The sequence below is a fragment of the Pundamilia nyererei genome, unplaced genomic scaffold, assembly GCF_000239375.1.
Source record: "Pundamilia nyererei isolate P.nyererei 1_Seehausen unplaced genomic scaffold, PunNye1.0 scaffold00066, whole genome shotgun sequence".
Lineage (NCBI taxonomy): Eukaryota > Metazoa > Chordata > Actinopteri > Cichliformes > Cichlidae > Pundamilia > Pundamilia nyererei.
In genome coordinates this window covers 1,389,323-1,410,035 of record NW_005187467.1, presented here as the reverse complement: position 1 = coordinate 1,410,035, position 20,713 = coordinate 1,389,323, and the positions used below count along the sequence as shown (strand labels likewise).

The window sequence follows — 20,713 nt, the reverse complement described above, 5'->3', positions numbered from 1 at the left end:
ACAAAACATATGTAGCCGTACTGAGCCGACCGGGTAGGCACAGGGACCCTGACACTTTATTGCTAATTATTAAGCCTTGATAACTTTCCTCCTGTTTCTACTTTCTAGTTGTCTCTAAGTGACCAAACAAAAGAAAGGGTCCTTTGTGTAAAATCTTACCTTAAATCTGAGTCTGTCTTTGCATTTTGGTTCAGGTTTTAATCAGTTTCCTTTGTTGGAACTCCAAGGCTTCTATTGAAATATTGCACTTCATATTATGTTTCTAAGAGATCCCACTGGGATCATAAGTGAGAGGGAGACCAGTAAATTGGATGAAGCCAATCATTCCAATTTGTTAAAAGCCTGATGCATTGTTAGCAGAACAATAAGTCATAATTTAGGAGGCCAGAGACAGAGTAGGCTTTCATTTGATAAGTGTGCTCCAGTTTCTTTTCAAGGACTCATGCAATCTCTTGTCATTACAAAATTAATAACCCAAAGCAAGGAAAAACAGCGACTTGGGTGAAGGATGCAGAAGCCTTGTCCTTAAGTGTTCACAGTTCTCATGAACCATCCCAGTGTGCTCTTTTCAGTTAATCTTATCATTTGTATGATTTCTTCTCACACTGCCCTTCTTCACCACTGTTGTTATCATCTGCAATCTTACAAATCATGTTTTTGTGTATCACCTTTTAAAAGTACATCAGCTATTTTCCTCCTCATCAGATAATAAATCATTTAAAAATGTTTTTACTTACAGCTTAAGCTATAAAAATAATCACGCTGTTTTCCTTTCAGGCTCTTTTCCACGTAGAAATCGAAAACTGTAGATCAATAAAAGTATGGTATATTTCTTTGGTACCTAAGGATTATATTTTTGTGTGTCTTTTTCCTCGTAGGTGCGCCTTGAGTGGCCTACAGACTTGGCAGTGAATCCAATGGACAACTCCCTATATGTTCTGGACAATAATGTAGTACTCCAGATCTCTGAAAACCACCAAGTCCGTATTGTAGCAGGCCGTCCTATGCACTGTCAAGTGCCTGGGATTGACCATTTCCTCTTGAGCAAAGTTGCCATCCATGCCACCCTCGAGTCAGCTAATGCCCTAGCTGTGTCTCACAATGGTGTTTTGTACATTGCTGAGTCAGATGAAAAGAAAATAAACCGAGTCAGACAGGTGTCCACAAATGGAGAGATCTCCTTGGTTGCAGGGGCACCAAGTGGCTGTGACTGCAAGAACGATGCCAACTGCGATTGTTACTCTGGAGATGAAGGCTATGCCAAAGATGCTAAACTGAATGCACCATCTTCCCTGGCAGTATGTCCAGATGGAGATCTTTACATTGCAGATCTGGGCAACATCCGTATACGCTATGTGCGCAAGAACAAGCCTTTTCTGAATCCCCTCAGTATGTATGAGGTGTCCTCTCCCATTAATGATGAACTCTATCTGTTTGACTCCAATGGCAGCCACATTTTTACCCAAAGTCTGACTACAGGAGACTATCTCTACAATTTGACATACACGGGATCAGGAGATCTAAGCAGCATTACTGATAAGAACAAAAACACAGTGATCATCAGAAGAGACACAACAGGAATGCCTCTGTGGCTAATGGTCCCTGATGGACAGACCTTCTGGTTCACCATTGGCACTAACAGTGCCCTTAAAACTGTTGCTGCCCAGGGTCAAGAGCTAGCTGTAATGACGTACCATGGAAGCTCGGGACTGTTAGCAACTAAGACAAATGAAAATGGATGGACAACATTCTTTGAGTAAGTAATATGAAGAAACACCTTTCTAATCATTTTACCTAAAAGTCTGGATCCAATTTGAGCTGATAACTGCATCAAAGCAAAGAAGCTTAAAGATCTGTTTAATCTGCTAATTCAGATATGCAGATTGGACAGTTTTGTTTAGGTTTCTTTTCCTGGAGTATCTGAACTAAGAGCCCTGAATTCATTATATCACTGAATGCTTTAGTGAATTAATGTTTGCAGTCAAAGAGCTCCTTGGCATGTGAGTTTAGTATTTTGGCATATGAGTTCACTTCTTATGGCTGGATGTCTATGTCACTCAGAATACAAGACCTGCGGAAGGATGGGTGTAATCCTATTTGCTGTTATCATACCAAATAGGATTACTGGATGATATGTTACTCATCTGTGCCCTTGCTTGCAGACTGGAGATCATCACTTGTTTGGAGTTGTTGGGTACAGGAACAGCGTGTATCTATTGAGTAGTACAAAATGTATATTCACATGACTGGGATGCACCCCAGAAATATAAGCATAGTTGAATAGCCAAAGATTTTAATTAAATCAGGCAAAGCATACCTTGTGAGGAAACGACGGAAAACACTCCCACAGTTTAGGATTTCATGTTCTTGTGACTTGCATGAAGCAATCTGTCCCTTAGCTTAATGTACCAGGGGATACTATGCTAACTGGATGTCATTCCAAAAAGTGTGATTAAGCAGATTGGCTGGTCAGACATCTGTTACACCTCGCTGGAGGAATATAACTCTGACACATAATCAGACGCTCTGTTTAATATGAGCAGACATTTATCACCTGTGTTTGATTTGGTTGTCATCTGATGGTTACACTGGAAAAAAAAAAAGTGGAAAGGTGCAGTGAAAACAGCACTAATGCAGCCATGCATATGCGTTTCTCGAGGTAGACTGAATTCCCTGAGGCTCAGAAAATTTAGTGGGTGTTTGGAATTCTGAATGATTTCTCTATGACGTTCTGTAAAATGGCTTCTTTTATTTTTTAGGTTCTAGCATGTGTGTCTTATTTTGAAAGAAATGTTTACGCGTTACCATAGCGACCAGAGAGCATTAAGGGGCAGAGAGGAGGATGTTTCTCTCAATGTTGTTGGCGTATTTCAGGAGGACGCGGCTAATAAAGTTACACAATTACACAGTGGATTCACGTTAATTAGTATATTTACAAAATAGCACAGTTTTGTCTTAGTCGTAGCATTTTATTTTGTTGTGTTTATCTGCGACACCTTAAAGGCTGGTCCGTGAAAATATTGTCTGACATTAAACCAGTACGTGGTCCAAAAAAGATTGGGGACCGCTGATTTAGGTGATAAAACCTATCACTCATGCACCACATTGTTATTTTACTGCGGTAAATAATAATATATTATTTTCTACAGGCAAAAGATATTCTGAGTGGTTACCTTTGTCTTATGATGATGACAATGATCTGTGATAGGATGACAGTGCTCCACTCCATAAGGCATGTGAGGCTACTGAGGGGTTTGAGCAGCAAGACCATTTTATGATTCATATAATAATCATATGGCATTTGCAATCACCCGATCGCAGCCTAGTTGAACACATTTTACAGCTTCTGGCAGCACATGGTGGCCCACTGCCTTCATAAGACACTTTGTGATGTTGGTAGAGTAAAACAAAATTGTTATACATGTCAAAATACTTGGAATAAAATGAAGTCCATGTATTATTTCATTTCCTGTCTTTCCCTTTCAAATTAAGCAATGAAGCTTTGTATTTACCTACAAGCAAATCATTTGATCCATGCTTTTTTTACACCCAATAAACAGGGTTTTGTTTTTCTTGAATAATTAGCTTTAAAGGTCATTTCATCACCTGAGGGTCAAAACTGTAATTTGCTACCATCAGAACCTCTATTTATCTCTGCCCACCAAAGTGCACTGCTAATCATTTCACCCATATTAATTAATGTGTACTTACATTCCATGCTTCGTGGATCAAAATTAATTTGAATGAACGAAGAAAAAAAAAAAACAATAGATTGACTAGAGAACAAAAGACATCTGCCACACTGTCTTTCTGTTGTAACCCCTGGAAACCACATTTGTACAACAGTTACTGCACACACAAACGGTCCGCAGGCCTTAAATTTATGTTGTAATGATAAGTGCTTCTGCTTAAGGGTTGTTCCAAATCATGATGAATTATAAAACACCTAAATATTCTTTTATCGTTTATTTAAGACGGTAGAAGAAAAAAAATGTGCCTTACCCACTGGGTTTTAGCAAATGTTCTTTAGTTATATCTGTAAGTTATCAGTCACACGTGCTCAGAAATTCTCAGGCAGCAAGACAAATTGAAAATATGAGCGGAAGTTAGGTATGCTGGGGGTGATGCCGATATGAAGTGTTCAGCCTATTGTTGGGGCCCAGCGTGAAAGGTCATAGAGCTAGCATGTGACACAGAGGTGATGCGATCCGAATAGACTTGTGGCCAACCAGAGGGAAACTGCTCCTGTCCTTCTGCTGAGCACCCTGCCCCTGTGTGCCCCTCTTGTCGAAAGAAAGCAAAGTAATAGGCAGCTGAGCTGAAGCAGGCCAAAACCATTAGAGCTCAGCGGTGGAGCTCAAGGAATGGAACTAGCTTAAGGCCCTAATTGAGACATAGAGAGTTTGGGTCAGTGATCAAGCTGGGGCTTGTAGTGTTGCTCTTGAATGAGATTTCTGTCTTGTGGACTGAGTCTTTTGTGCAGAGGTGAAGGCAAACAGGAACGCTTGGTCAAATAAATGGAACCATTAAAAGTAGTATGGTGCAGATAACTTGCAGTGCTTTCACTGCAAAAACTTTTGATTGCATGATGGACACAAGGAGAATTTCTTGCTGATAGTATATGAGCAGTATCAAAAGAAATCAAAGGCTTAGATATAAATTACTCTGCTATTTAGTATTTCCTGAAGTGGAAGACTTGGCTTGAAATGTATCTATGAATCCCAGTCCCTAGTACAGTTGAGATCAGATAGCATTTATCTCTGGGAGATGATTCCTCTCCCACTCTTCCTTTCCATATTGGATATTTGAGATGGCAGCGCTGAGGAAATATCTGTAAACCAGCACCCGCCATCTCATTTATTAGAGGCTTTATTATGGCAGGCAGCAACATGGAAGAGGCTTTCCAATCTGTATTCAATGTGCAGATAAAAGTCTTCTTTCTAAGTAATGTACCGTTCACTCGCTTCAATTCTGGAACACTGAAAATCTGAAAGATTTAAAATTGTTCTATGCTGATGTGCTCTCTGAGCAAAATGAAACAATCTGGCCACTCATGTTCCTGTATGTGATGAACTGACTGATCTATAAGCTAGGAAGATGCTGCATCTCTCTAAGGATTCACACCTCAACGCCCCTATTTCATAGGCTGTATAATGAGATTAGGCAATATCGCTAATCTTTTAAGCTAATAAGCAGTTTTCCAAATGTAAAAAAGGTGTTTGCTTTCTCATCTTAATCATTTTTTTAAAAATCTATTGCATATTTATAGTATATTTTTCCTTCCCACTGTCGCTAAGTGCTCGCTCAAAGGGGCTTATTTGATTGTTGGGGTTTTCTCCGTATTATTGTAGGGTTTTTTCCTTGCTATACAAATTGCCTTGAGCTAACTACTGTTGTGATATGATGCTAGAATAGAATTAAAATGAATACTTGTTTTTAAGTTGCAGTGAGAAGTATTGATATTAACGCCCCATTCACATTTTGTTGAAAGGGCTAGAAAAGGACAAAGCTGCTTAGTTTGTTGGTGCACCCACTCCTTGTTTGTGAATAGAAAATTGCAGGAGATATTTTTCAAAGCTATGCTGATTGTGCTTCGATGATTAAAGATGATAGCTCTGAAATCCCATGTATTACCTCAGGTTGCCAGCACTGATGGATTTGCTGCTGTGTTTACTGCCTGTGTTGACACATTGCTTCAATTTGTGACAACACGGAGGAAATATCGGACTCTGCGGAAAGTTTCCAATCCCTACCTATAATTACCATTAGCAGAGTTTATGCTAGAACACTTACAGAGAACAACTCATAATCACTGCTTATCTGGAATGACACAGCAACACATTTATGTACCTACAATCATTTATGCATACCTGACTTGCATTGATGATCATGATTGCTTCCTTATGATTTAACAAATCTCAACAAGGCTTAGTAAATTTTTAATACCACAGCATTGTTTGTGTTTCAGGCATAGTGCTTGTTTATCTGTGTTTTCAGATGGCATGGTCCTCTTTGCCTTCTTTGGTTCACATCAACATATTTCTTTGTAGGTATGACAGCTATGGGCGTCTGACTAACATCACCTACCCCACGGGCCGAGTGAGCAGCTACCGTACAGACGCAGACAGCTCGGTCCGTATCCAGACAGAGGGCTCCAACAAAGAAGATATCACCGTCACCACTAACCTGTCAGCTTCTGGCACCTTCTACACACTTATGCAAGGTGAGTCTCTTTTACGGTGGCCGTAAGTAGAGCGGTTTCTTTTTTTAGGGTTTGTTCTGCGAGGTGAAGTCCCAAAAGCTTTAACTTTGCTTATGTCCCTGATATTAATTTATACAGCTGGGACTAGGTACTGTTAGTATTTTTAAGAAACTCTTTCTCATCTACATATATTCTGACTTCCATTACCTTATGTTCTAGTATTTGATTAATCAACAGTGTATCCCCCTTATCTGTACATATAGCACTTGAGATTGTAAATAGATTTTATTACTTACCTTATTTTTGTGAAGGTGTTGCATTCTCCTGATTTAAAAAGGGATGTATTGTAGAGGGCAGTCGCTCAGAAGCCCTAAGGGAAACTGGTGCAAGCTAAGGGACTAGACAAAGAGCATTTTAGAGGTCTCTGTGGACTGTCACTTCAGGATAAGACCTTCTTTGAGCTCAAGCTGCCTGGAAGCTGCCAGGCACTTTCTGGCTCAGCCTCACTGAATATTTTGGGTTGCCACTCTGTAGCCGAATGAGAGTTTAAAAAGAAAAAAAGGGGGGTTATATATAAATAGTGTTTAATAAATAAATAGTCCAGTGATCTGGACATACACAGACATATGTGCATATAATATAAATATTTAGTAAGCATGTTGCATTCCGTTAATTGATTTAATATATGTATTGATTTTGTGCTGTGTTCCTTTCATGCCAGTAAATTACTTTTGAATTTAAAATGGAAACAGGACTTTCTGTAGAGTTGCATAGCTTTTGACTTTGTTAAATGTATTTTCTTTTATACGGATACAGATGTGAATTAAAAGCAACACTGTCTGGATTGCTCCAGACATGATCAGATTTTAAATCTTATCTGTGGGTTTGAAGACATCACGTCTCAGACTTAGCTGTGTTAATATCACTCACAGAGGTGCTTCTCTGTTTTTAATAACATGTGTAGTGCAGCTTGCACTTCACAGAAATGAAACAAATATTGATTTTTCTGTCAAAAAAAATAAACGATAAAACACAGTGCCGGTGGTCCATACAAGATCCTCAAGGTTTTAAAAAAAATTGCTGAGAAAGATTCATGAGGAGATAAGGCTGTTTTTGAACACCTCTAGGTGTTTTTGGTATCTGTCTGATATCTATCTGATATTATCTTCACTAAATCTGGAGCAACTTTCAATTTTTTAAAGATGGGTTACGCATACACCCTTCTACTTTCTGTTTCTGAGCATATCCCTTCTTAGACTACTGACCGCAAAGCTGTGTCTGAAATGGGAGATGACAATCTCTGGTTTCTCACTTCTGTTTAACGGAGTGGCCACCTCCATGTTGTGACCTTGTCTTAGGCATCTGCCTGTGAGGAAAGTGGCGCCAGGAAATCTGCTGTTAATTAATTCACTATTGTCTGCTTTGTTAGCTGGGTGATCACATAGCATATGACTGTGCTGCCTTCGAGTTTCTTTCCTGCTCATTTGGCTGTTTTTGTCCCCTCTTCTCAGCAAGCTATCATCACAGTTTTGTGAAACAGATAACTTTTAAGATTTAAGGGATTAAGGGCAGAAGCTTTATAACTAGAAAAATAATCAGGTGTATTACAAGATAATAAAATATATCCAAATAATAAAAAGTTGCAATTATTTGCTTTTAAAGCTTAAAGATACTGTGCATAGAATGCTGTTTATAGGAGAAAAATGCAAGTCTGTTTTACATATAAGCCACTGTGAGCTATTAGGAAATTATAGCAAACCACATTGTTATGGTTTGCTATATTTCATGACAGCCAGTATTTTTCCCCTTTCTATTGCTGAACTGAGTGTGTGTACTACTTTTGCAGCATTTTGAGCTTTGTTGGTCTCTGAGGCCTCTTTTAGGTAGGGTCTGCCCCAGTAGTCTTTGGTCAACCCCTAAAGTGTCCGTATGATGTAAAGAGGCAAGGGCCAGTACAAGGTCAGTCATGCCTCTATCTGTTTCTCTTGTCGCAACAGCACAACACATCCTGTGGTGCTTTGTGAAAAAGAAAAAGATTTTTTTTAAAAAGCCTTTCCCCACACGTTGTGTTTATTGTTGTTCTGCGTCCACAGCAAAGAAATTGTCACAGCCACTTGAACATGACACATGAACGCAAGGAAATTGCAGCGTATGAGTTCGTTTTTTCTGTTAAATGAAGTCAAGTAACTAATGTGCTGGCTGACAAACCATTATTTTTCTATTGTTCATATTGAGAATCACATTCATCCTGGTCCCTGTCAGTCTACTGACAGGAGGCAAGAAGGACACATTCTCTGAATGTATATGAGATGCTCAGTGGAAACATTAGTCATTGGTCTGGAGCTGGAACACAGGCTGCCGTCACCTAGGGACAGTAACAGACAGGCTCAGATCTATCCCTTGTGGGTGAGTGTGTGTAAGTGTGTGTGCACATGCGCGCGTGTGCGTATCTCACCCTGCCTTCTCTGTGGCCACAGGCAAGCCAGCAGCTTTTGATAGTTTTCATTCCTCCATATCCTCCAGGCTGCTGCAACAGCTGTAAAACTTTGCTTTACTGGCACTGTGAAACCTCTCACTATTGATCTTTGTTGTCAGAGACCCACTGCGTTATTGCAGTGGTTCTGTTAAATACTGCTGCTAAAGGATTTCTTTTTGCTGAGCAGCCATTTCAGGTCATTATGTTTGCGCCTCACTGACATGGATATTAGATTTAGTCCTCTTGCTTTAGTTACAAGAAGCTATGATTGTTGCTTGCCTTCTAATCATACTCGTTTTTCTCCATCCCATCTCTCCGTCGTTAGATCAAGTTCGGAACAGCTACTTCATTGGTTTGGACGGTTCGCTGCGTCTAGTTTTGGCCAATGGTATGGAGGTGTCGCTGTATACTGAACCCCACCTGCTGGCTGGTACGGTCAACCCCACAGTCAGCAAGAGGAACGTAACCCTGGCTATCGACAACGGCCTTAACCTGGTGGAGTGGAGACAGAGGAAGGAGCAGGCACGTGGCCAAGTTACTGTGTATGGACGCAGATTAAGGGTAAGCATGCTGTCTTGCTAAGAGACACTCGTGGTTTTATGCAAGGTTTTTCATCATAGGCTAAATGTCTAGTGTCTTAGTTCATATTTTCTCAAATCATCAGCTACAGTCCATGTAGTTATTCTACTACTTCAAATAGGGCAGTATTTATGCCGAAAAACCACAAACTCCAGAAAAAAATCCAAATTCACAAGAAATAAAAATGTAGCTGCAGATCTAATGGTGTCAGGTTCATTGTGAACTCTATTTTTTTTTTCCTATAGAAGCTGCGACTCAAAAGCTCAGTTGTTTGTTGTGCATAAGTTAAGTTGGCCGCATGACAATACAATGACATGTCAAATTATTATAGTAAATAATTAATAAAGCTCTGTTTTGAGCTCTGTCTCACAGCTATAAATCAGTTAATCATAGGCCATCAGACTCATGGATGTATTACTCAGATTTGACTTTCTGGAACATATGGTATCTTCTCACCCATAGCTGTAGAAGCCCACCCACACACACAATCTGGTACATTTTTTGTAGGCTAATTTTGATCTGAATTTGACATAAGTAGATTAAATAAAGTGATTTCAGTCTGTGTATAGATCCTAACAGAGCAGTACAGTGGTCACAACGACAAAGTCCTGGGTTTGAATCCACTGGCTGGCCTTTCTGTTTCGAATTTACATGTTGTCCCTTTACCTGCATGGCTTCTTTCTCTGTACTTCCCACAGTCCAAAGACATGCGTGTTTGATGAATCAGCTATTCTAAATTGTTCTGTCTCTCTCGCTTTGCTTTAGGTCTGTGATAAATTGGCTGTTCGTCCACAATATACTTTGGCTTTTGCCCCATGACACCTGGAATATGCTCCAAGCGATGCTAAATTACATAAATGGAAGAAAATGGATTGATTAATAGCCTGTAACATATAAAATACTTTCTCGTTAAAATCAAAATTAAGAGTTACTCGTATATTGCATATCAACAGGTCTCCTCTCATAATGCAACAAATTCAAAGTGCTTGTCCATAATGTATGTAGGATTTAGGCATTAACCCGCACAACACTGATTTAAATTGCATCTGGTGGCCTTTATTATTTTGCCTTGGCTTTGTAAGGCAAATGGCTACTTTGGTTAAGTTGTCTTCCACATTGTCTGTGAGGCAACACAGCTAATGGGAAGGTGCCACTTTGTCTGTCATTGGCTGTTCATGTAATGGCCTTGTCGTCCCTTTGGAAGTGAAAGCTACTAATGTATGTTACAGACAATGGCCCCAGGGGTGAGATAGGAAATGGGAGCAGCCTAATGGCACGAACAGAAGGGATGAACAGAGCTGGAATCATTGGGCGACCTTGAGTGACATGTCAAGTGATATTACGTGGGTGGCTGGGTGAGTGTGTGGCAGTGCGCGGCTGGAGGGAGGGGAGGATCTTGAATACAGTACAGATCCATGGGAACAGGAGTAGAAGAAACAACTATGTGGCTCTGACTTCACAGCTTTTTTTTTTTTGGTGGAGAAAAGGGAGAGTGTTTATATTTCTGATGTCTTTTTTCCCCACTTTGCTTGACTGTATTTGTTCCTTTGATACAACACGTACGCGTTTTTGTTGTGCTGTGCCTTTCATGTCCTGAGGCTTTTCGTTAATGTACACTAATGAAGAACTCTTGAGCCACTCCACTCTTGCAAGAATCTTCATCCTTTTGAATGTAGTATTGATAGCAATGACAAGATGCTTCTAATGTTTGGCTGTTTGTTCAAAGGAGATACACAAAAAAGAAACCAAAAACATGGAATGGATTATCTTTGATTGCAGCATGACAATAAATAGAACTGTTGCTATTAAAGAAAAATTAATTGGAGTAGTCATGAAACCTGAGAATAGACATTTACATATTTACAGGGACACTTACAGATAGTATTTGATATTGGTTGAGACATCATTGTTATGATCTTGAGCGTAATTTAAAAGTCTCTTTTTTGCTTCTACTCTTTTACTTTCTGTGAGAAATTCATTTTAGAGGTGATGTTCTATTTGAAATAACTCCCCTTGAGTGGGTTTCCATTCTCATGGGAACTTGGAATCACTGTTATGGGACACTTTTTCCTTCTATGCCATGCGACTTTGGCAAACCTTATTCTAGCACTGGGAACTTTTTGTGAAAGACATCAGCTCTGTGCTGCCTGCAGAGATTTAACAAGAGCAGCGGGGATCTTTACTAGTATTCTTTAAAAAAATAACTAAAAGGTGTAGCCATTTCAATGAAGTGTGACACTTGTTATGACAGTGTTTGAAGGCGAAGGAGACAAAAGAACACGTTCTTATTTCCAGATCCAATGTACGTTCACTCCTTCTGTCTCAGGTCTCAAATAGTTTACGCCACTCCAAATATCCATGGATTTATGCTCCTCATGATTCTGTTGGTTTTACTTAAAGTAATCCTCTCAATTAGGTATCAGTGACAATAATTGCCTCTGGTGTAATTGTCCCTTCACAGATGAGAGACCTAAGCATGCTTTCCTCAATGTGAGATTGAAAAAGTGAGCTTTCTCAGCAATCCCTGTGTGACCTGCTCTGTGGGATGTATCTGGAAAGTAGCCAGAAGCAGCCTTCTGAGGCATTTTAAGATGTTTTTAAGCCTTGCCAAGCATTTTACTAAGCCAAATGATAGCACACCTGAAGAAACACTCTGAAGATTAATAAGAAAAAAAGATCATAAATATTACAGAAACAGAGGTGTAGTTTTAATTACAGCCAGAGACCTCTGAAGACCCTTTCTACAAAAAGTTCCAGATGGTGTTTAAAACAATGCTTTTTTTGCAGAGATCTGCTCTGACCTGCAATCTAAGCTGTTATCTTCTCTTTGTTTTATTTTTTTTGCTTCTGTAGCTTCTGTAGCTTCTGTTTATGGAGGCTGCTGACAGAGAAACAGAATGCCACGGCTGCTGCTTGATCTTTTTGGCTAAAGCACAGAAGCTGCCTCATAAAGCCTGCAGTCTTCAGAGCAGTGTTGTTTTGCTCTGAAAGCAAAGGTCACCGTTTTAAGCCTGATACATTCAGAAGAGCTGTGTCACTTAAACAATGTTCAGTCATAAAGGAGATTAACTGATTTTCTTTCTCTTTTCCAATTTACGCAAAGGCAAAATAGAATGAGAGTCATCTGTGCCTGGTAATTCTTCCCAGTAAGCATTAAAAATGAATTTAATGATCAATGTGACTCTAATGTTTCTTGCTTGAATAGGCATACTCGGGCTAAGACACAAACAAAGAAATGTGGTAATTCTTACAATTTCATTACTCCGCTGGCTCCTGCAGTCCTGAGATAGAGCTCCACTTTTGTAATTAAAAGCTATGAAAAGAAGAATATAAAAATAATCACTTTGTGATTAAAGGTCTCCTCCCAATGTTCCACCTCAGAAGAGTAATGCACCAATTCCTCTCAATAATTTCAAACTTTTTAAAGTGTCTATTCCCGTTGGTGAATTTTCTGTAGCTATATAAAGTGTTCCTAACTCCCTGCGTTCCCTCCTATAGGTTCATAACAGAAACCTCCTATCGTTGGATTTCGATCGAATCACCAGAACAGAAAAGGTCTACGATGACCACAGGAAGTTTACGTTACGGATCCACTATGACCATGCCGGTCGCCCCACATTGTGGGCACCGAGCAGTCGACTGAATGGAGTCAATGTCACCTACTCTCCTGGAGGCCATGTGGCAGGTATCCAAAGAGGCACAATGTCGGTGCGCATGGAATACGACCAGAACGGCAGAATCACCTCCCAGATATTTGCTGATGGTAAATCTTGGAGCTACACTTATCTTGAGAAGGTACGAATTGGTTGAACTGTAATAATGATTAAATAGTTTAAAGATAAAAAATGTAATATAATATTGGAGGCATGCTCTACAGATAAAGTGTAAAAGGTGTGTTTGTGTAAGAAACTTGTTATGAGATTTTAGACTGGAGTTAAAAGTTAACTTGTAATAATACAGAAGTGTTTGTGTTGCACTATCAGGCTCTGGAATAGATATCAGCCAAAATGTAATTAAAGTGTCTGGTGCATTGAAGACATACTTTGTTACCAAAGTCTGACAGCAAAGTTCAGCCTGAAATAGCTCTGATGAAAAGAACAGAGTGAAATGTCACTTTCTTCTGACTAATTGAAGGCAAGACTGTTTGGGTGAGGTGAGGAGCTGTTATTCTGTAGCTTAGGCATATAATATGAACAGCAGTCAGTCACCTTGTTAATAGTCTTTAGTCATAGCAACCTCTGAGCAATTTCTCGATGCCGCCTGTTGTGACAGCTTTACAACCTCATCATTTATTGGTCTAAGACAGGCACAGATGTAAATTTTAGATTTGCTTGGGTGAGAAAATTTGGCTTCCTACTGTTTGGATTAAAAGATCTGACAAATGAGCAAAATAGAAGCAGCTTGTGAAATCATCTCTTAAGGAAATCTTAATTTCAGTGGAGTATCAGCAACTCTGTGTTCATGATGGAAATTAGATTTGGACTGACACAAACTTGCGTAATATTTATCGCTTTAGACAAATTGCATGTCATTTTCTGTTATTGGTATTAGACGTTATAACGGTAGCAATTTTCTAATTAATCTCTATCTTGTCTTATTGTGTCAGACATTGTGCTTCTGTAACAGCTTTTAGGACTGTGTGTTTGTGTAACAGAAAATATATCAAAGTGAAGCATTTGAATGCAGTCAGTCTTACAATTTATTAATATAACACAAAAAATCCTCTGTTTCTTCTTCTCATTAGTCCATGGTGCTGCTGCTCTACAGCCAAAGGCAGTATATCTTTGAATTTGACAAAAATGATCGGCTCTCCTCTGTGACCATGCCCAATGTAGCACGGCAGACTCTAGAGACCTCCCGCTCCATTGGTTACTACAGAAACACCTACCGGCCCCCTGAAGGTAACGCTTCAGTGCTCCAGGACTACAGTGAGGATGGACAGTTGCTGCAGACCACCTATCTGGGTACAGGCCGCAGGATCATCTACAAATATGGAAAGCTTGCTAAGCTTCTGGAGATTCTCTATGACACCACTCGAATTGGTTTTTCCTATGATGAAGTGGCAGGCATGCTAAAGACCGTCAACTTGCAGAGTGAAGGCTTTACCTGCACCATTCGCTACCGTCAGATTGGTCCACTGATTGACAGGCAGATTTTCAGATTCAGCGAAGAGGGCATGGTGAACGCTAGGTTTGACTATGTGTATGACAACAGTTTCCGCGTCACTAGCATGCAGGCTGTCATAAATGAGAAACCGCTGCCAATTGACTTGTATCGTTACGATGACGTATCTGGCAAAACAGAGCAGTTTGGTAAATTTGGAGTTATCTATTATGACATAAATCAAATTATAACCACAGCAGTGATGACCCACACCAAACACTTTGATGCCTACGGGCGAGTGAAGGAAGTCCAATATGAGATCTTCCGCTCACTCATGTACTGGATGATGGTGCAGTATGACAATATGGGGCGAGTGGTGGCCAAGGAGCTAAAGGTTGGGCCTTATGCCAACACGACACGCTACACATACGAGTACGATGCTGACGGTCAACTTCAAGTGGTCTCCATCAATGACAAGCCTCTGTGGAGGTATAGCTATGACCTTAATGGCAACTTACACCTTCTCAGCCCTGGAAACAGCGCGCGCCTCACACCACTACGCTATGACATCAGGGACCGCATTACTCGCTTGGGAGATACTCAGTATAGGATGGATGAGGACGGTTTTCTTAAGCAGCGAGGGAATGACTATTTTGAGTATAATTCTGCTGGCCTGCTTGTTAAAGTGTACAACAAAGTGAGCGGCTGGAGCATCGAATACCGTTACGATGGCCTCGGCAGGAGGGTGTCCAGCAGAAGCAGCAGGGGCCAGCACCTGCAGTTCTTCTATGCTGAGTTGTCCAGCCCCACTAGGGTCACCCATATGTACAATCACTCCAGCTCTGAGATCACCTCACTGTATTATGACCTGCAGGGACATCTGTTTGCCATGGAGCTAAGCAGTGGGGATGAGTTTTACGTGGCGTGTGATAACATAGGCACGCCACTGGCTGTGTTCAGTGGATCAGGCATCATGATCAAGCAGATCCTCCATACAGCTTTTGGAGAAGTTTACCTTGACACCAACCCCAGTTTGCAGCTCATAATAGGCTACCAAGGAGGCCTGTATGAGCCTCTTAGCAAACTGGTCCACATGGGCAGGCGGGATTATGATGTCCTTGCTGGCCGCTGGACAACACCAGACCACGAGATCTGGAAACGTCTCAACAGCAACCACATTGTGCCATTCAACTTGTACATGTTCAAGAATAATAATCCTCTCAGCAATAACGAGGAGATAAAGTGCTACATGACAGGTAAGTTCTTTTAACAGACTTTATATGCTTTATGGCTTTAGAAGATTAAATTTTAAGAAAAAATAAAGCGCAAGTCCACCTAACCTTAGAGGACAGGAAGTTAGCTTCAGTGCCGTTTCGCTGGATTCTACTGATGATCAAACAAAGAGGCATTCATTTTAAGTACCATAACCTTTAAATGAATGTCTTTAAAAAATGTAGGCAATCTGTGGAAACATTGCAAACATAAAGAAGAGGACTTACTGTGGAATTATAACTTTCTATCAGAAAGTGATTTGAGTGCAGTCTGCTTCTGTTGATGCTCAAAAGCAAGATTTTCTCTGAATCTTCCTGTAACAATTCTAAGTGAAAGTGAGTAGGACTTAAAATACTTTCAGTTGTATCCAAATAATTGAATATAAATAGCAGTTGACAGTATCTACGTGAGTCCTGCTAAAGCAATCAGTTATGCTGATTGCTTTGGTTGTGGAGAGCAAGCAAATATTAGCCTTCATTCCTGTGTATGACTGTTGTTGCTTGAAGCGCACAATAGTTATTCCAGGTTTTTCTGTCAAATTTGTTATGTTTTTATTCTTAACAACCTCACACAACTGGAAGAACATACCCTGCCAGAATTAAATTCAAAAGCAGTGTGTTTGGGAGGATTTTAAGCACTCACTTGCTGGGAAACTGAGGTGTGGGGGGGTTTCGTGTATGTGTGTTCGTGTATACTTGCTTATGTACGTGCCCAGTAGCTATCACTCTGAAAATGCTCAAAGGGAACAATGCTATACGGCCAAGCCCTTTCTGTTGTTTAGCATTCAGGTCCTTTTCCAGAAATATCCTGGTTCTTTGTGGTGGGGAGGGGGTAAATGGCAGTGAAAGCACCTCGGTGGAGAAGGTGAGCACAATGGATCCATACAAACCATACAAATCTTTGTTGGTTGTATCAACCTCTTTTGCCGGAAGGAAAACAACATACTCAGTGAAAACCTTGTGGTTAAACCAAGCAGTAGCTGGATCTCTGTCATAAATGAATGTATAAGTTCTCATGTGTTCATGCTGCATTATATTTACTCCATAATGCCTTTTTGTGGAGGAATAGTAATGTGTTTACCTTTAATTCTTTATCCTTTAATAACCTGAAGACAATACCGAGAGACGGAGTAGTCACTTTTTGCAAACACAAAGGCATTCAGCATCATAGTCCACCATTAGGGGCTCAATGGCATTTTAATGCTAAATAGACTGTTAGATAGATATATTGTACTGGGTTTGCCTCAATTGTGATTGATAGCAGTGACATTTACATTCCTCTCACTAAATTGCCAGGGTCCTTTCATTGTCCTCAAACAAATTCATATTTAAAAAAGCTTTGTCAGGTGCCACAATGTGGCAGCGGCAATGTGTGAGAGACTTGCACCCCGAGTGTCACAGCAATGATGCTGTCTGTAACAAACACATGGAAGGGCGCGAGAAAGAAATCGATCAGGTTGGACAGGCTTTGCTTCTCTTAAGACCTGTAGCCTTCTCTGTGATATTCATAAAATATGACAGCATGCTATAGGGGACTGCAGCAGCACCTATAACCACAGTGTCGGTGGCTGCTATTAGAAGAACCACATTATCATGATTGGATGTATTTAAATCTCAGACACGTCACTTTCCTCTCTTTCAGCATCTCATTAGAGAGAAATTAATGCAGAGGAGCCCGCTGAGTCTTCAAAATATCTCGTGTTGAAGTCTTGGCTGCCTTGAAATGACACCAAATTACTGAATATAATTATCAGCACAGCAGGCACTCTCAGATGTCACTTGGCATTTCCGTAACCCAACTGCGTGTCATTAGTGTGGCACCTGCAGGAGTGGACACGAATTATCACAACTATCCTGAGTGTTTAGCATAGCTTTCCACTATCACAAACAAATCAAGCGGTCTGGCCGAGGTAGGAGTGTTTCATGGAAACAGTCTCGCCCACAAAATGTCAACTGTTCAGATTCAACAAATTAATTCTCACAGTTCTTCACAGTTCCTCTGAAGCCACAAACGATTGTGTCTACTAATAGAATATGTATATCATTTGTTTTGACCCTTCCCCCGCAGATGTGAACAGCTGGTTGGTGACCTTTGGCTTCCAACTGTACAACGTTATCCCCGGCTACCGCAAACCAAGCACAGAGGCCATGGAGCCATCCTACGAATTAGTTCGCACCCAGATCAAGACTCAGGAATGGGATAGCACCAAGGTAGTCATCCTTACTTATCCCACTTTTCATCTTACCTCGGATCGCTTTGTACTTCTGCCCCTCTCCTTTCCAACATCATTAGCAAATGGGCAGAGTCTATGTAGCCAGACTCCCAAAGGAGCTGGCAGCTATCAGGCCAAAACATCGCCCGGTATGCTGGTTGCTTCCCTAGTCCTCATCTTGGGGAATGGGGTCAGGCTAAATAGCTCTTGTAATTGTCCTGCCATTAGGAAAATTCACTCTCCCTTTCTTCCACCACTGGCCATTGATTTCATCTCAGCCTTACACTGTTAGCCAAGGTCTGAGAAGTAGTAGACATGCTTTGATTCTCGCTTTTATCAGGCCTTTTAAGTTGCCCCCAACTCACCTGAATTATTGAACAGGCCACTGTTGTTCTTGGGTTTGGTTACAGCTAGACTAGTGAATGCCACCCATCAAGAGGGAAGATTCATGTTGCATTACACTCTGGCTGCAACCTTAACATAGCCGGTATTGGTTAGAATGTCTTCTCATCTATTTGTAAGTCTAAAAGCTACTGGGGTGATGGAAGATTCTCTGATTTGACCAGCAGACTAATAAACATGGATACACAAAAAACTGGCAAAAACCCCACTGTTACTATAAACTGTCATGCAGTATTTAGCTCTTAACAACTTATAAATGTCTGAGTGATGTTTTAGTTGGTGTCCCATTTATTTCAGAATTTATCCATCAATATTTATTCTATGACACTAAAGGTGAAGATTTTCAAATTTACTGTGAATAGAAACAAATGCAAATTTGTAATTTGCAAATGAATAGTTAATAAGTGCTCCTGCTCTCATGAGTCCTTTAAAAGTATTCGTAATCAAAAAATGAATTATCTCAGGCATTTCAGCAACACTTTAGTCAATTGCACTGGAAATGAAATACTTATTCCTATTGTAATGTTACACATCATATATGCGTAGTGTAAATCTATAACAATCCCAGTTATTTCTTCATCTAACGTAAACTGTTTTGAAAGGGTTGTTGTCAGAACCCCTGGGACTAACTCGTGCATAAAGCTTGTGGCTGACATTCCACAAAGAAACCTCTGAACTCTCCAAAGGTGCCAATCTATAAATGAGCAACAAAAGACACTGCAGGTATTTCAGTGCCTAAGTGTAGATCCGCGGGGATCTGAGGGAATTGTGTTGTAGATTACAGACGATAAATGCAACACTCTTTCAGAAACACAGATGCACTTCTGATTGCTTTAACTGCTAAGAAAATCAGACATCTGGTGGCTTAAATTTTTTACCATCGGTTTCTCAAAAACACTCTTAGAAGGATAGAAGGACTTTCAATATGCTAAAATTAAATTAGTCATATATGAGACTATATTGAGCTCATCTATGTTTACTTCCCTCTGAAGTATTAAACATAAGTAGGTCCATTTTATTAATAATATAACTGAAAGGACATGTTTTATCTACAGACTCAGCCTTTCAATTACATATTCAAAAATACCCATAACAGACTTTAGTATATCTTTAAATAGAAAGTATGCCTCGATTGTGTGAAGGAGTTTTGCCTTCAGCACACCTCTGAGTATGTACTATAAATAATATGTAAGGAAGGTTTGAGATAATTAGTTGTTTTCCTGTGTATGTTGAAGCGTGTTATTCTTATCTAGAATTCCTGCTTCCAAAATGGTATTCTTAGGCGTTTAATGCATTTGATCCCCACTGCAGATGGACACACCGGCCCAATTAGGTGCAGTGCAACTTTAAAACAGTACATGCTATGTCTTGTACAAATGGCTTTTTTAAAACTTTATTTTATTCATGCCTGCCTTTCTATCTTGTTCCATTTAAGCCCCTATTTCACCATGCTGCTGAATCCACCACAGATTGAAAAATGCTGTGAGGGGGCCAGAGAGATGAGCTGTGTGCTGCACAAGGCTTGATCTTTCATTTCGGCTCGTGCTGGAGGCTGATTGCACAGCATGCTATGTGAATGATGCCTCTCTGGGAGTGTCCTGGGAGGCTGCTTTAGTAAAGTGGAGGACATTGCCCCCTGTTCCTCTTCTGCCCTGGGACAGCTGACCGTGTCACATACTGGCACGGTAAACAAACATGGAGTGGCATGGTGTGAAGCGTACCCCCAGGCAATGATTCCCTGGGGGCCCTACAGTACAGCTGCCCCAACCCCCGTTTTTGTTTCCTCTTGAAGCAGGTTGTGGTGTCACGTGAAAGAACAGGCAGATATGCCGGTCACTGCAGCCTGCTCTTCATTTCTCAGCCCCACCCAGTCTTCCAACCCTTAGCCATCCTTTAACAAAAGCACAGAGAGACGGAATTAGAAACTGTCAGGGAAACTTTAGATGTGACTGGTTGACAAAAATTCCTCAGGATGTTCACAACCTCTTATCTTAGGCGATGGCAAGAAGGCGCGATGCTTGAGAGCTTTTTTTTCTGCTGCTTAGATACTGTGGTGTTGGCTGGCTTCCATTTAATTTCATTCTCCTCTTTTTAACATGCTTCTTTCTTCCTGACAAATATCTCTTGTCAAGTAGCATTAGGACAAAGTATTAATTTTGGCTGAAAGCAATATGGTATGTACACATTTGTAAACCCTTAAGGAACAATATACACTAGTTACCAGCAGATTCCCGTTTCATATTTGGCACAGCATGACTGTTTCACCCTTTTTCAAAATATCATGCCTGTCATAAATGATCAGGGAGATTTGCATTTGCTGACAAACACCTCTGCCCCTACCTTAACTATGTGTCAAAGTAGGGGCAGCTGCGATGCTTTGAAGCTGCATCATTCACAGCATCAAAGCATTATGGATTTATGTGCCAATAATAAAGGCATTTTCATTGTTATTTTCAACATGTAACAT

General features: G+C 40.4%; 1 protein-coding gene across 9 annotated transcripts in view; it reads left to right on the top strand.

Annotated features, from left to right (window-relative positions):
- The window catches only part of tenm4 (teneurin transmembrane protein 4), a 144,042-nt gene that overhangs the window by 121,333 nt on the left and 1,996 nt on the right, over positions 1 to 20,713 (top strand). For all 9 annotated transcript variants that reach the window (XM_005735955.2, XM_005735954.2, XM_005735953.2 and 6 more), the window contains 6 exons: positions 879 to 1,756; positions 6,051 to 6,223; positions 9,004 to 9,239; positions 12,756 to 13,052; positions 14,002 to 15,616; positions 17,700 to 17,842. In XM_005735955.2, coding sequence (XP_005736012.1) covers positions 879 to 1,756; positions 6,051 to 6,223; positions 9,004 to 9,239; positions 12,756 to 13,052; positions 14,002 to 15,616; positions 17,700 to 17,842 — 3,342 coding nt within the window. The remainder of the gene's footprint in view (positions 1 to 878; positions 1,757 to 6,050; positions 6,224 to 9,003; positions 9,240 to 12,755; positions 13,053 to 14,001; positions 15,617 to 17,699; positions 17,843 to 20,713) is intronic.